This window comes from Hibiscus syriacus, unplaced genomic scaffold (assembly GCF_006381635.1).
Source record: "Hibiscus syriacus cultivar Baekdansim isolate YM2019G1 unplaced genomic scaffold, ASM638163v2 tig00110213_pilon, whole genome shotgun sequence".
NCBI classification, from domain to species: domain Eukaryota; kingdom Viridiplantae; phylum Streptophyta; class Magnoliopsida; order Malvales; family Malvaceae; genus Hibiscus; species Hibiscus syriacus.
The window spans coordinates 759,413-781,937 of NW_024062630.1; the positions used below are offsets into that span (position 1 = coordinate 759,413).

Sequence of the window (22,525 nt, forward strand, 5' to 3'; positions counted from 1 at the left end):
CGGAGATTCAATATCCGAAGACTTGAAGTTAAGGTGGACAATGGTGGGATAATAAAAATTGTTAATAAAAGTTTCAAGTCATGCTATTATGAAGATGATTCATAGGCTCATCTATGAAGATTTGGAAATACAAATTATATTGATTATAAGAGAGTAAAATAGTATCACAAACACCTTAACTAAAATGAATCATGAAAAACCTTTCGACGATTGTTGGTATCATACACCTATAAATATCTATTTCACTAGAATATACGTAAAATATCTACATAAAAAATAATTCACCTGAATAATATATCTTATATACAGAATTTTAATCAAGACAAATATGTATTTTAAAATAAATTCAACAATTTAAATAAAAAATAATCCCATTCCCTATTCCGTAACCACTACGATCATTCAATTTGATAGTCCTACGGTGAGAATGGCTACGAACAGTGTAACAAATAGAATCTAGTGGGTCATGTAAATTTGTTGCAGATTCGGACGATTGTACTGCCTTCGCCTTTCTTTGAGTGTTAGCTTAGCTTTCGGTACAATAATATATGTACTACACTAATGATGTGATTTTAGAGAATTTTAACTGCTGTGACAGACCATGTAGAACATTAACAACTTCGGCCCCATCAATCATGTCACAACTTAAAATGCAAATATTTATATATCTCTTAATAATTTAAGGTAATTATAAGATGGTTTCTTTAAATCTCCATACCTCTCACATTTAAATCCAATGGAATACATGTTGAATTAACCAGAAACATACGGGAATAGCTGAGATCTCTTGAAAATGTACAACTATGTACACAGCATATTACAAACCCATCAAAATAATAGAAAATATAATGAGGAAGTGCTGAATAAAAACAAGATTAAAAACTCCGATGGAGACCGTCTCCCATAAAATCCAGTGATTCAATAATCATTTTCATTAACAAAGAGTAAAAAATACACAAATGGCAAAGAAAAAAGAAAAGCACTCGATCTACTTAACTGATCTGATTACCGGGTTGTCCAGCTAAAACGGGCACATGCCATCATCGTTGTCCGAGACCCTTAGTTTGTGCAGTCATTTACAGATACCGGCAACCTTCAGTTTTGTAGAACCATTTTCTAAGCAATTTGATGTCTTGCTATAGAATAGAGGAATAAAAAAGAAGCCAAATATTAACCAACACCTTGATCATGAAACCAAGCTAAACCATGAAGAAGGTACCAATGGTTGTTTGACCTAGAACCTTGGAACTCCGATCAAGACCGTGAGAAGCAACCTATTAATGAGATAACATATTATTACAAGCATGGACATCGGAAAATATAAAACCACCTCTAGTGTCATGGACAACAAACATAAAAGGGAAACAGAGGATTCAGAAATTACCATGTAAGTTAGAGCAGCATAACGTTCCTCGTTCAAGTACAGTGGTTTTCCTCTATGCATTTCAATATCCTAAAATATGGAAGTGACGTAGAATATCACAAATAGATCATAAGAAACCCAAACATGTACAAATTTAAAGTTTAAGATTCAGGGCCATGACACCATTAAGAATTCTGGTATCTCATATAAGTTCCAACAAAATGAATAATTTCCAAGGGACACTTTCACCTTCTACATATGATTTTACAGCAACGAAAATATACCAGCTCCAGAATCTCAAAATTTTAAGGTTCAATCAAAAGATTAACCTTTATTAACAACCCTTCAAAATTTCCCAAGTCCCTTCACATTGAATTGCAAACGAAGTAGATCCTTGGTGCTAAATTCCCCAAGGCTCATGAATTACTAACCTAGTGTGGCCGATACTAATAAGGCGATAACAAAATCCTAGCCACCCTTCATAGGTTACAGTAAAAGACGCTGAAAGTGCAATATGTCTGTTTCTATTACACTTAATACTAACCAATATTTTATCTGCTTCAACCTCAAGTTACCAAATACATGATTGCTACAAACTTTGCTGATAAAAAGTATGTGCTTTACCTCTTCACCAAAAGCATCCAATATGGAGAAGGCCAAGGAGCTTGACGTGCACATCTTTGCAGCAGGATCGTTGTTCTCTGTTACAACAGTAAAAAACTATTAGCCACTTAAAGCAAATAGGTTAAAGTTCCAAGCAAAAACTAGGTGATCAATACCCTTATCAACAGAAATACACCGATACCAGCACCACAGTTCATTGCATGAGCCATGCATCCACTTTCCCTAATAAGGCAAATATTAAAGAAAGATATCAGTACTGACTGTACTATAGATTTACTAAAGAATCTAAAAAAACAAAATACCATAGAATCATGGATAAATGCACACGTTAAGCACAGAATCAGCAAAAGAAAGGAAGTTGAAAATTAACCTGCAGCATGATTTCCGACTTGGAGAGCATAATCTACCACACAAAAGGCATAATGCAGGTTCAACAAGTGTAGATTTGCAATCAGGGCAATACTGCTTTATGTACCTGTTGAAACGGATATATTCTCATGAACTTCATATTCTTGAAAGAGTAACAATATCTGGCATGTCTAAGAACGGATATTGGAACAAACCTCTGTAATAGGTCTTGATAAACATGAGGCAGGTTCATCAACTTAAATGGAACTGCCGGATTGCAGTAGAAAACATTTTGGAAACTGCAGGTTCCATATACCTTTTGAAGTGATGAAACCATTTTAGTGCAAATGATTGCAAGACTTCATCCTCAAGAACAACATCTATAGGATGAATCTAAACATCTTCTCTAGTTCTTGTATTTCACCAAGCTCCACTGAAGTACTTTCAACTGCATCCATCATATCAGTTGTCACATGAGACAACTCCCACACATTATCCCTATCACAGAATGGTGCCGGGCAGAGGAGTTGAGCAATTTCCACAACAAAGCACATCTCCGCAAGTATGGGAAACTCAAACTTCGAATCATTTCTCTAATATCACAAGAATGATCAACATCATTTGACACAAAATACCAGTGAGCACAGTCAGATTCTCCAAGAACGCCACAGATATCAGTAATTAGACGATGATGAGAATCTAATCCATTGATCTTACAACCAGGTCTCCGACAGCATATAATTAAAGCCTGAAATAAGCAAAATCACATTCAGAAATTTTATTGCAGTGCCAAATTATATTGACTAATACTTTCATTCATAGAACATGACTGCTTTAAGGAAAATTTCAAACGGTTAATGCTGTCCTTTGAAACAAATCCTGAAGGAAAAAATATCACACTGAAGTGAAGTCTTGGATTGCCTATGATATTTATATTCAAGTTGGGCCTCTCCACCTGCCAATTGGTTTTAGCTTGGATTCTTATCATATCAAACCCTAGGTTATGTTATGTTGTTATTGCATGTAGTTCTGCCTAATACCCCTTCCGAATGTCACATGGTAGGTTCTCCATCTTCACTTACATGTGCTGGTGCCCATTAAAGTGGTCTGTTTCAAAAAGGTTAAGTTTTCAATTTCCAGTGGTCGTTATATTCAAATTGGGTCTCTTCGCCTACTGCCAATTGGTTTAGGTAAGATGCGTAACATGTTTCTTAGACAAAATCATACAAATATTTCCCAAGAAGTTTAGAAGTGTCAATGTTTCTTCATATTGTTTCATTGACCAGAAACATTGTCTGTAATCAAAATTCTTGTTCATGTTGGACATCAGAAAGTTCAGAAAGAAAATCATACTAATAGAGTAAAGGAACCTACATGAAGGGTGATAGTAGCAAACCTGAATCACAGAGACAACATAGAAGAGATGCACAAGGGATAACAAGGACTCCTCACATGAGAAAAAGGGGCAGGGAAGACAGAAGAGAACCCAAATCAATGACGAGAAAGGGTCACGAGCAAGAACAGGATCAGATGCCCGATTCCATAATTGAATATCAGGATATAACGCTTCCTTATCATCTTGTTTCAAGATACGAAGAAGATTGTCTGTCAACATACAATCAAGAGTCCAATTTATAGCACAAGAATCCAAAAGGAAGACAATTTATAGTTGTATGTACATTTAATGCAAAATATGACAAACATCCACCAACACACCAAACACACACATATGACAATTGTGGTCCCCTCCTTCACTTTCTTAAGAACATTCTTCCCTCTTACGCCCCTTTATCCCTGCTATTGGTTAAGTAGCCAAAGGCCATCTCCTTAGAATGAGTGGAAGTTTTATCATCGTGCTTCAGTTTTGGCAATGACCTATTTCAATTTTTTGTAACCCACAAACCATCAAAAGACTACAGATGCTTCAAAACACATAAGCAGCATCAAACTTGGATAAACCATGATTTCTATTTGTTAAATATATCTACAGCATCAAGAACGTAGTATAAAAATTCTTCATAAATGTGCCAAATTTCAAGTGAATCTTAAAGCAATAATTAGTTAAAACCATACCTTCTTGTTTATTTATGGTGCTGTGGTTATCCAGGACAACCCCAGAGCAAATAGAGACTGAAAACAGTTGGAGACCTCTATATCTTTGAAGAGCAAGAAGAGAATTTGTACTGCTCAGGTTCTGGACAACTCTTTGCAACAAGGAAAATATAAATTCACTAGAAGATTTGAACTCCTTATACAAAGAAGTAAGAGTATAATTTGTGGCCATAGACGTCTTTCCACTGCGAGCAGCAATTTCTGTTGACATAAGGGAATACTTAAGAGTATCCCATAAAATTATTGGCAGGCTTAACCTCGGAGATCCTAAGAATCTATCCCGCTTTTTCGAAAAATATATTTTAGACAGCACACGAGATATAGGCTCGAGATCCTGACTTAAACTTTCTTTTCTTTGAAGAGAAGGAGCTTCAAAGAAATGAGGTCTCCCAACCATCTTGGCAGCGGTATTTAGAAGACATAAACCCGGCTGAAGGAGAAGTGAACCAGTTTCTTTGCTTACTGAAGATTGAGAACCAAAAGAAGGCATTTGATCAACAGTTGAAGTCGTAGGCTTCCTTCCATCTTTTGGAGAGTACCATTCACTACAGGCAAGACAGAATTTGCTAGCCTACGACACACAGGACACAAAAACTCTCCCTGACAAAAACAAACGTACAAGGTCAACATCAAATGTCAGATACGGTTTTGCATAAGAATAATTTTTTGTGAAGCTAGTACCTGATTAGGATCCACAATATGTGCTCCCTCAAAGAAACTCCTCCGTGCAAATCTGCAACCACAGAGCAAGAAGATATCTTATGCACTTTTATGCCAGATCACTTCTAGGCAAGCATCATTTAAAGTCTCCAAGCTAAAGGCATTTCTGCAACTTCTGGTTCCTTGATAAATGAAATTACAAATAAATTTCAAAACCTATCCAAATCATAAACTCAAGATTCCACAAGGCGTCCTCAGGTCTCAACTAACAGAATCACAATTATAAAAGGCATTATAAGGTCAAAACTAACCCTTTAAAGGCACAATAATAAAAGCCACGATGAGATTGAAGTCAACCCAGACTACAAGGCTAGTAGCCTTTCAATGGAAACAAATTTAGGCATGGAAAATTACAATTACGTGATTCAAGCTCCAAATCTATACTTTTCAGTAGTAAAGCATGCTCACCAAAAGGACAATATGAAGTACAAACAATGAACTAAACTTTAAGTTAACACCTCATAATTGCTTTGAGAAAGATCAGTGGTATATGGTTGCATGAGCCATTGAATTCTCACTCTATTATTGACATTCGGAATAATGTTAAAAAAAATAAGCAAATCTATCTATAAGAACGAAAATGATATTTTTTCAGAAGACTTACCGTTCCTTCAGTGATGATAAATAGCGATCAAGACAACTCTGATGTACAGCATGCCCACAAGTAGACAGATAAATTCCATCACAATCTAATGGGCCAAATCCATCATAAACAAGAGGCTGTGAAGTGGATTCCGTCAACTCTCTATCAATATCAGTGTTTATATTACCCAGAGAGTTTTCAATTGTCTCACTTGAAAGTGCAACAATGTATTTTCCAAGTATGTCAGATTCAGCATCCCTGCAGTTTTCTGAGGAACATCCAACAGCAGAAGGTGCTTCATCTGTTCTAAAGCTTGAGCTTAATGAAATATCACGCATTTCGTTACAAATAGATATGTACATATCTTCCTCAACCTTCCCCACACTATAGCCACTACTTTCCCTCGCATCAGTAGACGTGAAAGGTGCTTGAATGCTCCTCACTGAAGGAAATCGAGACTTGAAAAACTCAAGAATAGCATTTACTTCCCTATCTTGCCCCTGCTCATTATTGTTAGACTCAATTGAATTTTCAGTCAACTGCGCTGAAAAAGAAGCCAATCCTGAACTGCTGGCAGAGGCATTTGACCCAGACTGATTGGTTGACCTATTTGTGGGAATATAACCTTGCTGTTTGTCTGAAAGTTGATCCCATGATGAAGGTCCTCTATCAACAAAGCTCAAAAGCCTAGATTTCTTTTTTCAAGAAATAGTAAATATTAATTCTTTAAGGAAAGAAGAAGAAACTGTTTGTCTCAAAGTAATGGATAACCTGAAGACTAAACACTTACTTGGAGAAGAACCAATAAAGAAACAGGATCTTTGGAAGTAGGATCATGGCAAAGGGAGCAACTCTGCTGCACAGCACCTTCTGCTTCATTTTTTGAATCAGAATCAGAGACTTCTGCTTCAGATTTTGTATCATCAGCCGCAGTGGAAGCGATGCTTGACAAAAACTTAAACTGCTCTGCTTTCATTTTTGCCTGCAGGAAGAATTACAGAATACAGAAATGATTCAAACCCACAAACTAACACCGAGATTATGTTCCATTTTACTTCAACTTCCACATTCCGATTGACTCACTGTTACCCAAAGATATCAGTGAGGAATTGGCACATTTAAAGGATCTATTCAGTTAGTTAATCAACAGTCAGGCAATGCACCTAACACTTAAAATGCAGGAAACTGTCGATTTAGCATTAATACAAGCTTTTTCACCAGGCCAGAAAATAAATGAACATGGCATAATTCAATGAGTAGCAATCCCCCATTATGAGGTGAAACCCAGATCACTTCCACAAAAATACAAGATTCAGAAAAGAGATATTGGACTCTGTTTTAATCAATCCTCATTTTAAAGGAATCACAGATGATTTTTTTATACAGGCCAAGTACATTGAAGTTTATGTTAATAGAGGAGCAAATTGCTAAAATCAAGATTGTTTAGATCTTTCACCAGAGCATCCTATCAGACATTTTTCAAGATTGTTTCACTCACCATTATGGCAGCTTGTCTTTCACGAGCTTTCACCTTGCGCATCTCACTATCAGAGGCTGAACTTGATGTACTTCTCTCAGTGTTAGAAGTAGATTCTGATAGGTGGCTGACCACTTCAGGCGCAAGTTGTTGCAGTATGGTCATGCATTGGGAACCAACTCCAGCAAACTTTTTCAATAAACCTTCAATCAGAGGAGAGAAACTGCAGTTACTGGATTCCATATAGCTGTTTACATTGTCTTTCCGATGCATTCTCATTAGTGCAACAAGTAGTGATAACAGACACTGTTTGCCAGCACCATAGTTCATTGATTCAGTAATTTCTTCACTAGCGAAAGCTAGAATAGAATTTGAATCTCCAATATGACGTTCTACACCACCAGATCTATTCAGCTGCAAATAAATGTCTAATGCTAATGAAAGCAAGTGCAGTGCTGTCATAAGGATACCATCAGGAGCACGTGATTCAATAAATTTATCAGTGAAAACAGAATAAAACAACACTGCACGAATAATCTTAAGGGTCTCTCTGCATGTTGCAATCCTAGCAACTCCCTCAAGAGGAGGATATATTTTTGTCCACTTAGGCAGTTGAGTACTCATTGCTGGAACACCACAGAAACGCAAGTATCTTTCTTCTGCGACTTGCAAATCCCTCGAGTTCCAATGAGGGTGGTATAAATCCAGCTCCTTCCAATAGGCCCATCGCAATGAATACATACCCTGGCATAACATCAACATCATGAAATATTAACATGGCAACCCATGATATTGAAAGGATATATAAAGACCACATATTCCAACCTGATTCAAGCCTGATGGATTAGAGTATATAGCAACCCTATCTAAAATTTCTTGAAGCTGGTCAGATTTAGAAAGGTCACGAGGTAGAGATTTCACTAGTTGACTGTGAGTGGCATCTCCAATGGCTAACTTATAAATCAGTTCTCTTTTCAAACTGTCAGCTGTGTTGCGCCCACAAAATCGCCTTTCTAGTAAAATTTGCATGATTAAAGTGAGCATTTCCTGAACAAGAACTGGCTCATACCTGAAAGGCAGTACGGTTTAGCATACTAAATATGTCTCATAATATCAAACATAAATTCAGAATCTTATAAGTGTCCTTATGGGTGCAAGGGAGTGAGAATGTCCGGGCCATCTTCGCTACTTGATGTCATTTCCAAAGCAAAAAAATTGACATTTTATGTATGCAAAAGAATGCTTTCACTTCAACAGGGATTCATCATGCTCCTGTTTAAGTTATACAATAGGGATATAATTTTGTTTTTTGCTATTTAAATTTACTTAATATCTAGATTTGAGAATGTAAAAGGAAGCCAAAGCAAGAAACTTAGACCAAATTACAAAAGGTATTTACCATATGAGCGGCAACCAAGTAGCAAAAGTAGCATCCTAGTCTAGTACTAAGTTTCCTAATAAAATGGGCATTCCTTAAAATTATTCATTCAAATGGGAAAAGCAAAGAAACTAAATGAATTAAAAGTATTTAAATGATGTAAAAGTAGAATGGATAAATACATACTCGTTTGACCTTTCGAGAGTCAGAGAAAGGTAGTTTGAAAGCCCAAAACACACTACAATTCTCTTAACGTAGAGATCTGGAGGAGCAAGTGCAGCACAGCACTGCAGCAAAAATAGATCAAGCTCCAAACCTTGTTCAGCCTGCAAGTAAAGAACATCAAAACTTGACAACTAAGAAATAGAAACTTAGGGGACTTCTTCCCACTAGTTATGCACAAAAAATAAAGCAAATTTAACCTACCAGCGAACAGAGCGGTACCACTCACAAGATACTAGGGCAGCATCCCCATTTTTCCGCCACATTCCAGCAATAACTTGAGCACAAAATACCCTAATCCTTAAGGGATGCTCCATAACAGATGCAGAGAACCCTAAAGGATTGCAGCCCCTGAGGATGTGACCAAAGAAATCTGCATGTGCTGATAACAAACTTGCTGAACAAGCATTTGTTATATTTGGCAGTAAAGATTCACCGTAACAAATTCTCAATGCCTTCTGCAGAAGCAAGGAAAACAATCGATATAATGAAATGTGAACAGATATCTCTTGTGAACTAACATCATAAACAATATCTGGCCATTCACACAAGCTCAAAATATGCAAAGTAGGTGGTCCTATGCTACATTCTGTCTCCATGGCACTGACATCACCCATATAACCACATGCAACTGGATCAGTTTCAGCTAGCATGCTTTTACTGTCTGAGCCTTTATTTTTAGCAATGTCCATATCATCTCTTGCTTGATTTCCACTATATACAGGAGAACATTGTGAGCTATGATTCTCACTTGAACCAGTTAGCTTCCCAAAATATTTTCCTTTCTTAATGTTGTACAATGTTTTCTTTATTGCCAAAAAATTGCTATCAGAACTGCCGCTACTATTTGAAGAAGATAAACTCTGAAGAGCAGCAGAGGTACCACCATCAACTTCTAGCCAAGTCTCCATAGCCCTTAAGCACTCCTGTATTAACCAGATGGCAGAGGAGGGAATTAAAAGAGATACAGAGTCAGATCCAATTTCAGTAGTCTTTGAAACACTCCTTGCTGTTCCACTGCAAACAGAACTCTCTTGGGAGAGCCTTCCTACTTTTGCATGCCTTATGCTATCTCCATCATCCACATCTTGCTTATAAGCATAAGAAAGAATATTTTCCCCTTCACTTGAGGCAACAGAAATGCCCCCTCTACCAGAAGAGAATGAATATTGGAAATAGAATAGCTTAAAACAAAAAGCAAATGCATAGATTCATTTTCTTCCTCAATATGGAGGCCGGTTTCCCTCTTTATAGGGTTCATCCCTTGTACAAAAGTCAAAAGCTTTAGCCAAGTTCTTAAAATGTCCTTCTGCTCATGTATTGCGTATCTGGAGACTACATCATGGCTCATGACAACCCGAATATCTTCAATTACACGGTTTGTGGTGTAATATAAGCTTCCCCACTTAGCAGCCTGCAAAGAACAAAAATACAAAAACTTAAATAGGCCGTCAAATTCTAACGCACTACTAGTAAAATAAATTCTTCAATAACCATTTTCAGGAGTTATGTTTTATTGCAATAAGCAAAATAACATAGAATGTGAAAAAATCTCTGGCTCTATTCTTTTTTATGCCAAAATTGTATGTCCTCGTGCAATTATGACCTATTTTACAAAGGGACACAAGACCAATAGAAATTACCTGCAAACGTCCATCTTCTCTAGCACAAGAAAGAAAAATGTCTCCCAAGCATTTCAGTAGCATGTCCAATAGGTTCACCTCCTTCACGAGACAAGGAGTTAGCGTTGGCACTGCGAATATTTGGACAGAGAAAGTTGAGATTAGTGGGTACTTCTTATTGAAAATGCGGTCACTTCCCTTTTTTATGGCTTCACTTATAACGGTTGGGTAGTAACTTAAAAATGCTTTCGAAAATTCATTTTTGAAGACAGGATCTGCCAGCAATTTCAGCAGCAATTCATGGAGTTTCTTTGCAACACCAGCACCAACAAACTTCTCTGCTCTGACCAGAAAATCCAATAAACCATCTAAAGAAATTACCCTCCTAGCCACAAAACTGAGCAAACTGTCACTATGTTTGCAAAATTCTATAAGCATCTCAATGACCACATAAGTAAGTTCATTTGCAGCCTTCCTCAGTTCAGCACCACGATCGGTTGCTCTCATATTTTCATGAAATACACGTTCTGCTGCAAATAGCTTGTTTTTCCAACAAATAAAGAGTGCATCAAGCACTGGACCAACAGAAATTGCTATGCTATCATCAAGTGGTTGAATCTGTTCTGAACCTTTATGCTTCGAGCAAAACCCCTCCTCTTTCCAAGCTGTTTCATCCCCACAATCACAGCAACCACCACCCGTATATATAGTTGAATAGTCATGATCCTTGTGATTCCCATTCTGGAAGCAGGGAACACAAATAGCACAAGTCGGATCATGCTCACATGTCCGGCACCTATAGGCAATGTCATTTGATCCCCAAACTGCACCACAAACACCACGTAAACCAGCACCCGAATTCGCTAGGTTTTTCAAAGCATTCATGGGTTCATCCTGAAACATCAGCCACTGTAACCAAAGCATACTCTCTCGGAACTGATTTTTCATATTCAAACACATCCATTCCTCAGACCTTACAGTACTATCTTGTATAGACTCTGCCACATCTTCGTCCGCAGGTAAGATTGCAGAAACTACCTCCGGCAACAATAATTCATTACCATTAACAAAATCAACTATCCCCTCATAAGACCTTGCGAGGTACTCAACTGGAATCCCTACAGCAGCTAACCTCTGGTACAAAATCAATAGTTCTTTTCAGCTAATTCATTTCAACAATAACAAGTTCGCATCGTACAATTTTTTTTAAAAAAATAGAATAAAGTAAAATTAAGTTTCAACATTTTCACATTTCACCTGATTGAACGATTTGAAAATTAAACAAATAAATAACGTACCCGTAGGACTCGATCACGGGGCTTAATCGGCAAAGAACCGGCAGGCGATTCCATTTTCTTACGGAAAATTAAATGGCAGTAACGAAGCAGCCAATCGGCGCAAGACAAGCACGGCCCTAATCTGGAGCCTCCTTCACTCCCCAGGTTTACTTCTTCGATGAAATCTTTATATAATTTGAAATAATCCAAAGAAAACCCGGAAATTTATCAAGTCCCCGAATCGCTGACGATTGATTCCCACTCATTCATCTAGTCGTTCACTCTGGGCAAAGCAATTAACCAAACAGGCCTTCGGTTTCTCTCATACTTTATATAATTATTAACTTTTATATCAATAATTATATCTCACTCTCCCTTAATTTCTTTTTCTTCAAGGCGGTGGTTCTAGGTTGTCTGGAATAGTATGAGGGATAGCGTGTTCATGCTGTCGTCTCTTTGGATTATAATTATATTAATATCCTTTCTCACTTCTCTAAAAGCTTCTTCGTTATTGCATTTAGGCACGTCAACAAAATCAGTTGTTAATATTTGTATTTGTATGAAATTTATTCTTAATTTAAATTTGATTTTTAACTCATCAGAAAGTAATTTAATCAAATAAAAATATTGAATTTTTAATAAAATTAAAATAATAATTTATATATATTTCACATTAATATAAAATTATTTGTTTAATGTTAGATTAATACATAATTTATAATATAAAATAAAATAAAATATACATACATATGAGATTCCATGTCAATCTCAATAAAAGTTTATCATTTTAATATTTCTATTTTAAAATAACGATTCAATTAAATATTAAAAGTTAAAAAGTTAAATTTAATATTTTTTCTAAAAAATACTAAGAGTTAAATTTTATTAAACAGAAAAATAAGAATAAAATGACGAAAAATATAAATATTGAAAAATAAATTTAATATTAAATCCAAAAAATCTATACTTCCATTACAAGTTAATTAAGCTAAAATATATTATTCCATATGTTCCATTAAATGTGTCCCTTGTTGATTTTTTAAAAGTAAACATTTTTAGGCTTTGATTATGATTATTTTAAATATTTTAAACAATTAAATTTTATAAATATATATTTAAAATTGATTAATTTAAGATTTTTAAATATTTTTTATATTTTTATCAATGACAAATTTTAAAATAATAATGAATCAAAGTTAAAAAATTGATAAAAAATCAATAATTGACAGATTTAATGAGACAAAGAAGGTAATATTATTATGATTATATTATTATTTATATTTTATATAATTTTTAAATAATATGATCTAAAATTTATAAATAACTTTTTATTACTTTAGTTATTTAATATGTAAAACCGTTTCAAAATAATTTTGAGCACATACATGGTAAAAGTTATAAAATAGAAAAAGAAATTACGTTTCTTTTCGTTTTCATGCTTCTTTGAGGTATTGGGTTTCAGATTTTTTTGGACTCGCGAAATAAACTAAAATTTTTCCCAATACCAATCGATTGAATTGCTATATACGTGGGCTAAGAAATCCAGTCTTGAAAGGGGCTTTATGATTCCTTTGGTGGATTTAGAATATTCGACCTTTCAGAAATAAAAACGTTTTTTTTTATATAAATCGGGATGATTATACGATAGTATCGGTTAAAAGACTATTAATCTTTTGATAACGAACGTTCATATTTTTTATGTACACGGTGGTTAAACATGAATCCTCAAGAAATAACAATAAATCACTTAACCATCGAAGTCGTTTGGTTCATAAAAAAATATTTAATATTAGGATAAATTATATAGATAACCATTTGGTGTATTAAAACATGACGTAGTCTTTTTTTTGTTACTGAATATTTTTTATAAAGTTTTTCTTAGTAAGAATTTTCATGAAACACAGTTTACAATGGACATCCTAAAAGGAGTATTATAAATATGTCAACGAACGAGTGTCAGTACAAGTAGTTGAGATTTAAAAAATTGAGTTTATAAGGTCAAATTTGAATCTTACTATTATCACTCTTGGTGAGCAATTTATAAATTCTTATGTAAATCACAATTGGATCTTAGGTATGCCCTGACCTTAAACTGAGAAAACCACCCCTTGACCTAAATTTTTTTATACCAAAAAAATTATTATAAATATTATTTAATGAATGTCCTTTATAACAACATTTCATTTTCTTTAATCCTTCATCTTTTTTCTTCTTTTAATCTTTTACCATCGACGATTTAGTGGCTATATACAAACTTCTGAAATATAGACATTTGAAAAGTAATATTTCTTTTTTATATAATTTATTCATCTGTTGTTTTTACTATAAATTTTACAGTAAATTATTTTAATTATTTTTTATTTTAAAAATTAGCATGCATAATAAGAAAATATTATCATCGAAAACATCATTCAAAGTAAAGAAATCTTCACATTAGTGCAAATTCAAGTGTGGTGATTATTTTGTGTAATAATTATCAGCCTAAAAATTAATAAATGAAGATTAATACACATGAGGAGCTCAACTTTCATTTTAATCTCATTTACAATGATATGTACTACAACAATTATGATTTATTTATTTATTTAAATAGTAAGATATTATTTATTTATAATTTTTTTAATTATTGCAACACACATATTGAAAATACAATTATTTACGTATAAGATTTCTAAAAAAAGTATCACTTCCTCTAACTAATTCACGTGTGGGTTTGCTATTTTTTGAAGGTGTCATGTTAGCCACGGTAAAAGTAAATATAACATATATTGAAGGAAAAGTTGAGGCAAATAAGGTAAAAAGAAGAAGAAAATGCAGAGAGACGAAAGATAAATAAAGAGAAGAGGGTTAGTGCGAGTCCAAGGCACCACATGGGCTTTGTGCGCCGTCTACCGACATTCAGCTCGTACACTTGCTGTTTACCTTTTACACTACTGCCTCGCTACCCACAATTGGTTTCTTCTACAATATATATTCATAACCAATAAATAACAATTTCAATTTAAAATATTTTTATATTAAAATTCGAATTTGGCCCCTCCATCATACACTCCGCACGGTCTTATTCTACACCATCCACCAACTTACCCATGATTTAAGGAAGTCTTCTAAAAATCCAATATCTTTGAGGTTATGAATTGGTACACATTTAAACGGCGATTTTCTCGATATATCACCGGTGAATAGTATATTTTTTGATCTAACACCGATCATATTATATTTCTCGATCTAACACCCTTAGCAGTAAAGCGCGCCCCCTGTACCGCACTATACGATGATGTGGCGCCACGTGGGGTATAGCGCGCCCCCTGCACCGCACTCTATGATGATGTGGTGCCACGTGGGGTATAGCGCGCCCCTGCACCGCGCTATACGATGATCTGACATACACGTGGGTATAGCGCGGCCCCTGCAATGCGCTATACCTGAATATCTGACACGTGGGGTATTATTTATTATCTTTATTTTAATTTTTTTTACCGTGCCTTGATTTTAACAAATTTATTTTGTTTCCTTTTCCCATATTGGTTCGATTTTTTAAAAGTGAACTTTAATTATTTTTTATATTTGATTTAATTTGCATGTTTGTCTCAATTTGACTTAAATGCTCTTAATTTAGTTTTTCCTTCCTTAGGATATACGTGATTCATGCCATGGTTTCCATCCTATTTTGCTTCTTTTAATTTCTTAATTATATTTCCTTTTATTAAAAATTATTTATCTTTGTATCTATATTAATTTGGCGATTTTTAATAAAAGGATGAATCACGGCATGAATCACGTATATCCTAAGGAAGGAAAAACTAAATTAAGAGCATTAAAGTCAAATTGAGACAAACATGCAAATTAAATCAAATATGGGAAATAATTAAAGTTCACTTTAAAAAAATCGAACCAATATGGGAAAAGGAAACAAAATAAATTTGCTAAAATAAAGCCACGGTAAAAAAAATTAAAATAAAGATAATAAATAATACCCCACGTGTCAGATATCCAGGTATAGCGCGCTGAAGGGGTCGCGCTATACCCACGTGTATGCCAGATCACCGTATAGCGCGGTGCAAGGGGCGCACTATACCCCACGTGACACCACATCATCGTATAACGCGGTGCAGGGGCGCGCTTTACTGCTAAGGGTGTTAGATCAGAAAATATAATCTGACCGGTGTTAGATCGAAAAATATACTGGTCACCGATGATATATCGGGAAAATCGCCCATTTAAACGTATAAGTTACGAGAACATTAAAAAAGTAATTTAAAAAAGGCAAAAAAAATATCAAGTACTTTGTAATTTTGAAAAAAATATTAATATGACTTTCAAATTATTTTTTCATCTAATGTGATCCTCCAACTCATAAAATATATCTAATGTGATTATTGACTAACCTTTTTCGTCGTTAATTGTTACGGCGTTGAATGATAGTTTGTGCTGACGTGATGGTTCATTGTGCCCAATGACGTGACAGATGACATAATAGATAGGCTAAATTGATTTTTTTATTTTGTTCAACACCCAAATTCCTTTTAAAAAAATCCCGCGATTTGTTTTTTTAGAAAATTAAAATTATTTCAAATTTAAAATTATTCAAAAAATTATATAAAAATACTAAAAATAAAAATACTAAAAAATTAAATATATATTAAAAATTAAAAAAAATTAAATATATAATAAAATATAAATTATTAAAAAATCAAAAATATTTTTAAAAACATATATTATACAAAATATACATCTAATATATGGTCGTGTCATCAACACTTATACAAAGTATTTTGATTGGATTAGTCGATACTTACAGATTTTGTATATAAATATAACTTCGAAACATCGTAAGCTACTTGTATAAATACACAAATTTAATTATATTTCAAACATTTTAAGCATCACTTTATATACTAGTTTATTAGATGATGTACAATGATTTACGAGTAGTCATTAGAATTGTTCGAAGTAATAGTAAATGTGTGTATTGATAGAAGATTTTTATTATTTTTCCTAATTATATTTAAATACAAAATCTATAACTCTCGACTAATCCAATAAGAATAATAAGTGTTGGTAATATAACTATATGTTACATGTATATGTTATTTTTTTAAAAACAATTTTTAATAATTTATAAGTTATAATTTTATAGTTTATATATATATATATATATATATATATATTAATTTTAATTATATTTTTACCATTTTTTAAATTATATAATTAAAGTTTTAGTAAATTATTTTTTATTTTTAGTATTTTTATTTTTTAAATATTATTATATTTAAATTTTTAAAATAAATTTTATTTTAAAATATATATACAAGCCTCTAAACTTTTTTAAAAAATCAATTTGACGCTCAAACAAAGCCAAAAAATCAATTTAGGCCACCTGCCACATCATCAGCTACCATGGACCATCACATCAACACCGTGAATAGCCAAGTAAACATTGTAACGGTCAACGACGAAAAACGTTAATCAAAGAGTCACATTAAATATGTTTTATGAGTAACTACATTAGATGAAAATAATAATTATAGAGCCACGTTGATTTTCCCCCCCAAAAAATACAAAGGCCTCTTATGCCTTTTTATCTTACAAAATAATAATTCTTATATATATGGATAAATGAATGAACAATACTAATTAATGGGTAAAATTATATATAATCTACATTTGTAAATTCATAGCAACATTATTTAAAAAAAACTAATACTTCATAAAAATGAATGACACACATCGCAACTACTACATTACAAGCATTAATTTGAGTGGCGAAGACATCTTTTAAAAGCTTCAGTAAAGAAACAGAGGTTGGAACAAGCGATTCATTTTAATATAAAGGCAATCACTATATGATCAAGTGCTGCGGGCTGCGGGCTGCGGGCTCTCCCCTCTATGATTTGCAGCAACTTCAGCCCCCATTGCAACCTTTTACCATTTCGGTAAATCCAAAACCTCATTTTTTTTTGGTTGTTCTTACTTCTGCGTTTTTTACCCGCCGACACAGCACTTCAAATTTTCCGGGAAAATGGAAGGGCGGTAAACAAAGAAGTTAATTCAAATTAAAACGGAAATGGTGATGATCTGGGATTTTAAACGCGGAAATTCTTGGCCGTGAAGGTTTGGCCGAACTGCCAATCAGCTGGCGCCACGTTACGAGAGGTGGAGGTTCGCCTGTCACTGCCCGTGACTCTAAACGAGAGTGCCTGACCTACCAAGACGGCGTTCGACTGCCAGTTCTGACCCCAGTTACGGCTCATGCTCAACCAACCGGTTTTGGTCCCCTTCACGATATCCCCTGCACCAGCGACGTTGGTGACCATAACCAAGTTGAAGTAACGGAATCCGTTGATGGTGAATCTCATCCCACCTTGCTTTCGGCAAGGCACTCTTAAAGATGATAATAAAACAGTTAATTAACGGCAGTAAAAAATAACAGGTCAAACTCTAATTTCAATCCCTTTATTATATTCAACATTAAACTTCAGTGCCTATATTTTAATTCCAAACTGAACTCACCTACGGAAGGAGACAGGTACAATACCAGCACGGTACTGGGCGATCTTGAGGAACACAGGCATGGAGAGGTCAAAGTGAGGGCGTGGAGGGTTGCACCATCCGCCATTGTCAGTCGGTAGAGCATAGTTAGGAGGGCAAAAGTTAGTAGCAGTGACGATAATGGAAGGACTCCCAGGGTGACACCATTTTGGGTCATTTGCACACTTAATCTCAAAGCAAGCTCCGCAGCTAAGCCCATTTTTAAAGAGCGCCGTACTTAAAGCCGCCGTGTTAACGCCGTAGCCTTGGCTGTAGAGATCGCCATATCCACATGCACCTCCTAAAAAAACCCAACAAATTTTAATGGTTTTAGGAAACATTGGTTGAAGTTCAGAGATTACAACATTAGATAGCAAATTACCCATTGTTCCAGAAGCATCGCTGCCTCCGTAGAAGGTAGCATGAGCAGTTTCCCAAGCACCACCGGAGTAGACTCCAGGGATTCTAGCATTCACCACCACAACAAGAAAGGGCAACAATGAAGCAACGCAGAGCACAGTCGAGGAAGAAAATGCAGCGGGCATTTTTGTTTTTCATGGAAGGGAAAATATGAAAAGAGAAACAGAGAGAAATGTTGATATTTAAACGAATGAAAGAAGATAGGGGTACTTAATGAGGGTGAGCTGAGCCTGAAAGATACGAGACTAAAGAAACAGTAGACGATAAAAACGAGTGGCGTGAGGGAAGTAAAACTGCATAACTGGTGGCGTGTGGGGACCAAAACTCGTCTTTTATTCTGCTGCCAATGTTAAGTTTTGGATTGAGTGAGTCTAGTTTAGGTTAATTCGAGTTTTAAAACTCAGTTTCAGGTTATTTATTAGGGCATCATGGCTAGTGGGCTTTTCTTATTCAGGTCACAGTGATCACTGAAACCCCACATTTATCTGATCATTCCTGCATCTTTACAAGCGAGTATTTATGATATTTATACAACCCAGAAAACCAGTTTCCTTATGAAATTATTAATAATAAATTTCCCAAAATATAAATTCTTAACCTTTGGTGTGGCTTTCTAAACTGGAACTGCTTCAGGTTACTGAATCTTGAATGTGGATATTCCATTGGCAATATTCATAGAACAAGTTAAAAGAGTAGACGATGCCCGTGTCCCTTGCCTTTAACTCCATCTTGGAATCAATCTTTCTACTGATGTTTTTTTTCTCTGCTTGTGGCCCATAAGCTCACAATCTTCAAAGCTTGTCATCAAGCTAGAAGGCACAAAAGTTTCAGTATTTGCATATGTATTGTGATCTACAAGAACTTTTAGATACCCTTTTGCAGATAAGATATTAGAATAATCTTCTCTGTGAAGAAAACCATCATAAAATGAAGCTATGGTGCTCCCATTAGAACTTACATGGTCCCCCAAGAAAAAACAAACAATTTTGATGTCAATATAAAGATAGTTTCCAATGTTGATAAATGACAACGGTAACTTCTTGCAAGTTGTAAAAAGATCGACTGTGAGAATGAAAATGCTTTATGAGAAGAGCAATATCTGTAAGCAGACTTGTGCTACATCAGGACTTTGCTGCGATTTATTATAATCCTGATTTTTACTTTGCTCTGATTTGACCTGAAAAAGGTTAATTAATGTTGGTTCCAACCATGGACCCAACCAATATAATTTGCTTCACCCATCCCCATTTCATTGTGGGCTATCACTAAATTATTTGGTAAAAATGTTTAACTTGATTTTTTTATCAAAATTAAAAAAAAACAAATAACATGAATAATTAAGTTTTTTGTAAGGTTTTAGATTTAAATATACTTAAACATGTTTTCAGTTTAAAATGGGTGAAAAATTTGAGGCCCATAGCTCATAGTTGAGGTAACTTGGCTAGCACGGTTAGGGTCCTTGCGGATGCTCATCTGAATGCAATTTTACTCGTAATTTCTATTAAACCAGATGCAGCTGAATATTGCTTTCCTGCAACTTTACACAATTTTGAGCTTATCCCTCCCGATAAGCTTAAAACACATACATTGTCTGAACTAATACGTTAATCATAATAAGTCAAGTTCATTGTTCTTTCATGCATCAAGCTGACCTTTGTGATCTTCAAATATATTATGTACAATACCTCCATTATTTGAAGGCAAAATTATTAAATTATTTCTCATATATTTTATTCATATCATAAATACGGCCTTTAAGATCGATTAAGACAACACTGATTAAGTCACCTGAAACAGGGGAAGGACAACTCTTTTTACTCAAAAAAGGAAATTTTCTTTTATTTTTTATTAGATTATATAAATATACATCTTCTAAACAGTAACAAGGAATGGAGACAACATGGGATCTAAGCTGTCACGAATGTTTCAACTGCAACTTGTCCGGGATAATTGACTTCAGATATCCGACCAGTTTCCCACAGCTCTGGTATCGCCTGCTTGATGTTGTGAATGCTTTCTAATGCAAAATCTGCACCTTTGGGTTTCTGGGAAGTGCCAATCTGCATAAAATTTTAATTCTTCGAGTTAGTTTCATGGTTGTTTTTAAGGGACTATGTGTGTTAAGTAAGACAAGAAAGTTTTCAAGGACTTGCCATCACAGTGTGAAGACTGACGCGGTTTCCGGCCTGGATGTTGCGGACGCTATCCTCAAAGAACAACTGAAACAGTAAAAATCCAAAGAAGGAAAACATCAGTAGAGTGTTAAAATGCAACGAGTTTCGAAATGCACAACGGTGGATTATCCATCGTCTTACTGTTCTCTGAGGGTCGATTTCAGCAATCTTGAGAGCACGCTCTATGGCAGATTCCTGCGGCTTGCAAACGACGGGGGTCTTGGGTAATGGTGCACCATTGTTGGGGCGAGCGAAATGGTTAATTATGTCGAAAATTTGACAACTTCTAGGAGCATTGGCTGTAGTAGTAGCAGCAGCGGTGGATCCTAAGAACTCGATTTCGTCTTCGTCATCCGAAACCATGTTCCTATGGGTAGGATTGAGAGTCTCGAAGCAGATAATCCCTTCGAAACAGTCTTCCAACCCGAGTTTAGCGAGGGCTTTAACGGCATGGACCCTGTCTGCATTTGTGAATATCTAAAAACAAGAGATCAAGTTCTGTTAGGAGACATTTTAAATAAATAAATAAAAACATGACCAATACTTGCTTGTGCATCAAGTAAACAAACTAACAATTTTTCGAAGAGGCAAAGTCTGCAATAAACTCTTCAATGAAGGATCAGGTTTTAGGTTCTCATATGGAAGTCTTCCATGAACAAAATTATGGTACTCATCATAGTCAAATTCATAACCAACAGCCTGCAAATAAGAGAAAAAATATACATATTAAATTTATATTTTTCCCCTACTGAAAAGGATGCTTGAAAAAGGAAAGGTTTAATGGAAGGAAATCATACCCTAAGGCCAGCCATTGTTGTCCCATAATTCTCATACAAGAGGTTGGACAATTCAACAACTTTCTCCCTTTCTACACCCAGTTTTTCAACCATGTAATCTGCAACAAAATAAAATCAGATTACCATGAATTCTTGATAGTAAAAATGGTAGTACCCATGCATCAGAACACAAATCCTTTACCTCTAATATTCTTCCCACATTCTCTTGCAAGGCCGGAACTTTTTGGATAAAGGGTATCATCAAGATCTGCAAATTCAACCAAATTGTTAAATATATTTGCATTTTCGTTGAATTAGTCTAAAATCATGATGTTTCTAAAGTAAAGGAGCTTACCAAACAAAAGGCAATCGTATTTAGGCCTCTGAGTTAGACTGTATCTATCCTCGTATTCCATTTTTTGGACGTTGATCAAAGGACCTAAATTAAGCAATGGAAACGACAGACATTGATGAGTTCACGAGTGGATACATCACAACCACAACTTGAATGCCGAATTTCTAGAACACGTATTCAATAATGCAAGCAAAATAACTTTAAAATGTTAAAAACAAATAAGAAACGGAAAGCAGTTTTCATGAACAAAAACCCAGAAAGCTTTTTAGCAAAAGCATGACAAAGAAATGGATGAAAATGCAAGAAAATTCTTAAGGCCATGCAATGAATAAGTTACCATACCGGTTTAAAAAACAAGGAAAGCTAATGATAGGAAGAGTCTTCGAAAGGCTATGAAACGGAGGAAGCAGAGAGATTGTAATATTGTTCTCAACGAAGAAGAGAGAGCGAAGGGAGAGGGGGAAGGAGAACAGAGGCTGAAATGGGCTTTTATAGGCAAAGAAAGAGGGTTGGCTATTCAAGTTAATCACGTTTAATTAACTT

General features: G+C 34.9%; 3 protein-coding genes and 1 long non-coding RNA gene across 4 annotated transcripts; 1 reads left to right on the forward strand and 3 right to left on the reverse strand.

The window, feature by feature from the left end:
* Positions 1 to 754: 754 nt before the first annotated feature.
* On the reverse strand, positions 755 to 12,099 carry LOC120113809 (E3 ubiquitin-protein ligase PRT6-like). The gene is given in 25 exon segments (XM_039134860.1): positions 755 to 1,136; positions 1,220 to 1,274; positions 1,385 to 1,453; positions 1,988 to 2,007; positions 2,010 to 2,064; positions 2,143 to 2,209; positions 2,358 to 2,462; positions 2,551 to 2,650; positions 2,653 to 2,730; positions 2,733 to 2,852; positions 2,855 to 3,083; positions 3,732 to 3,940; positions 4,409 to 4,969; positions 4,972 to 5,047; positions 5,129 to 5,180; positions 5,772 to 6,445; positions 6,541 to 6,732; positions 7,249 to 7,971; positions 8,053 to 8,296; positions 8,792 to 8,930; positions 9,030 to 9,458; positions 9,489 to 9,965; positions 9,968 to 10,241; positions 10,471 to 11,583; positions 11,748 to 12,099. Coding segments are annotated over 25 exon segments (6,135 nt in total). The 5' UTR covers positions 11,802 to 12,099; the 3' UTR covers positions 755 to 1,116.
* Positions 3,430 to 22,170, forward strand: LOC120113813. The gene is made up of 3 exons (XR_005515342.1): positions 3,430 to 3,440; positions 19,132 to 19,137; positions 22,092 to 22,170. It is a non-coding gene; the product is annotated as an uncharacterized LOC120113813 (long non-coding RNA).
* LOC120113812 (expansin-A6-like) lies at positions 17,649 to 18,868 on the reverse strand. The gene is made up of 3 exons (XM_039134862.1): positions 18,640 to 18,868; positions 18,240 to 18,558; positions 17,649 to 18,110 (listed from the first exon to the last, which is right to left on the reverse strand). Exons 1-3 carry the CDS (start codon positions 18,800 to 18,802, stop codon positions 17,813 to 17,815), a joined length of 780 nt encoding a protein of 259 aa, XP_038990793.1. The 5' UTR covers positions 18,803 to 18,868; the 3' UTR covers positions 17,649 to 17,812.
* On the reverse strand, positions 20,495 to 22,439 carry LOC120113810. Its single transcript, XM_039134861.1, has 8 exons — positions 22,325 to 22,439; positions 21,983 to 22,066; positions 21,830 to 21,895; positions 21,649 to 21,746; positions 21,425 to 21,550; positions 20,993 to 21,328; positions 20,831 to 20,896; positions 20,495 to 20,737 (listed from the first exon to the last, which is right to left on the reverse strand). The coding sequence occupies exons 2-8, from the start codon at positions 22,041 to 22,043 to the stop codon at positions 20,585 to 20,587; spliced, it is 906 nt and encodes a 301-aa protein (XP_038990792.1). The 5' UTR covers positions 22,044 to 22,066; positions 22,325 to 22,439; the 3' UTR covers positions 20,495 to 20,584.
* Between the last annotated feature and the right edge of the window lie 86 nt (positions 22,440 to 22,525).

Coding starts and splice junctions, on each gene's coding strand:
- LOC120113810 (XM_039134861.1), bottom strand. CDS start 22,043: ATGGAATACGAGGATAGATACAGTCTAACTCAGAGGCCTAAATACGAT. Junction 21,747..21,829: donor ATGTGGGAAGAATATTAGAG/GTAAAGGATTTG, acceptor ATTTTGTTGCAG/ATTACATGGTTGAAAAACTG. Junction 21,329..21,424: donor CTTTGCCTCTTCGAAAAATT/GTTAGTTTGTTT, acceptor TCTTGTTTTTAG/ATATTCACAAATGCAGACAG.
- LOC120113812 (XM_039134862.1), bottom strand. CDS start 18,802: ATGCCCGCTGCATTTTCTTCCTCGACTGTGCTCTGCGTTGCTTCATTG. Junction 18,559..18,639: donor CGATGCTTCTGGAACAATGG/GTAATTTGCTAT, acceptor GGGTTTTTTTAG/GAGGTGCATGTGGATATGGC. Junction 18,111..18,239: donor GTACCTGTCTCCTTCCGTAG/GTGAGTTCAGTT, acceptor ATCATCTTTAAG/AGTGCCTTGCCGAAAGCAAG.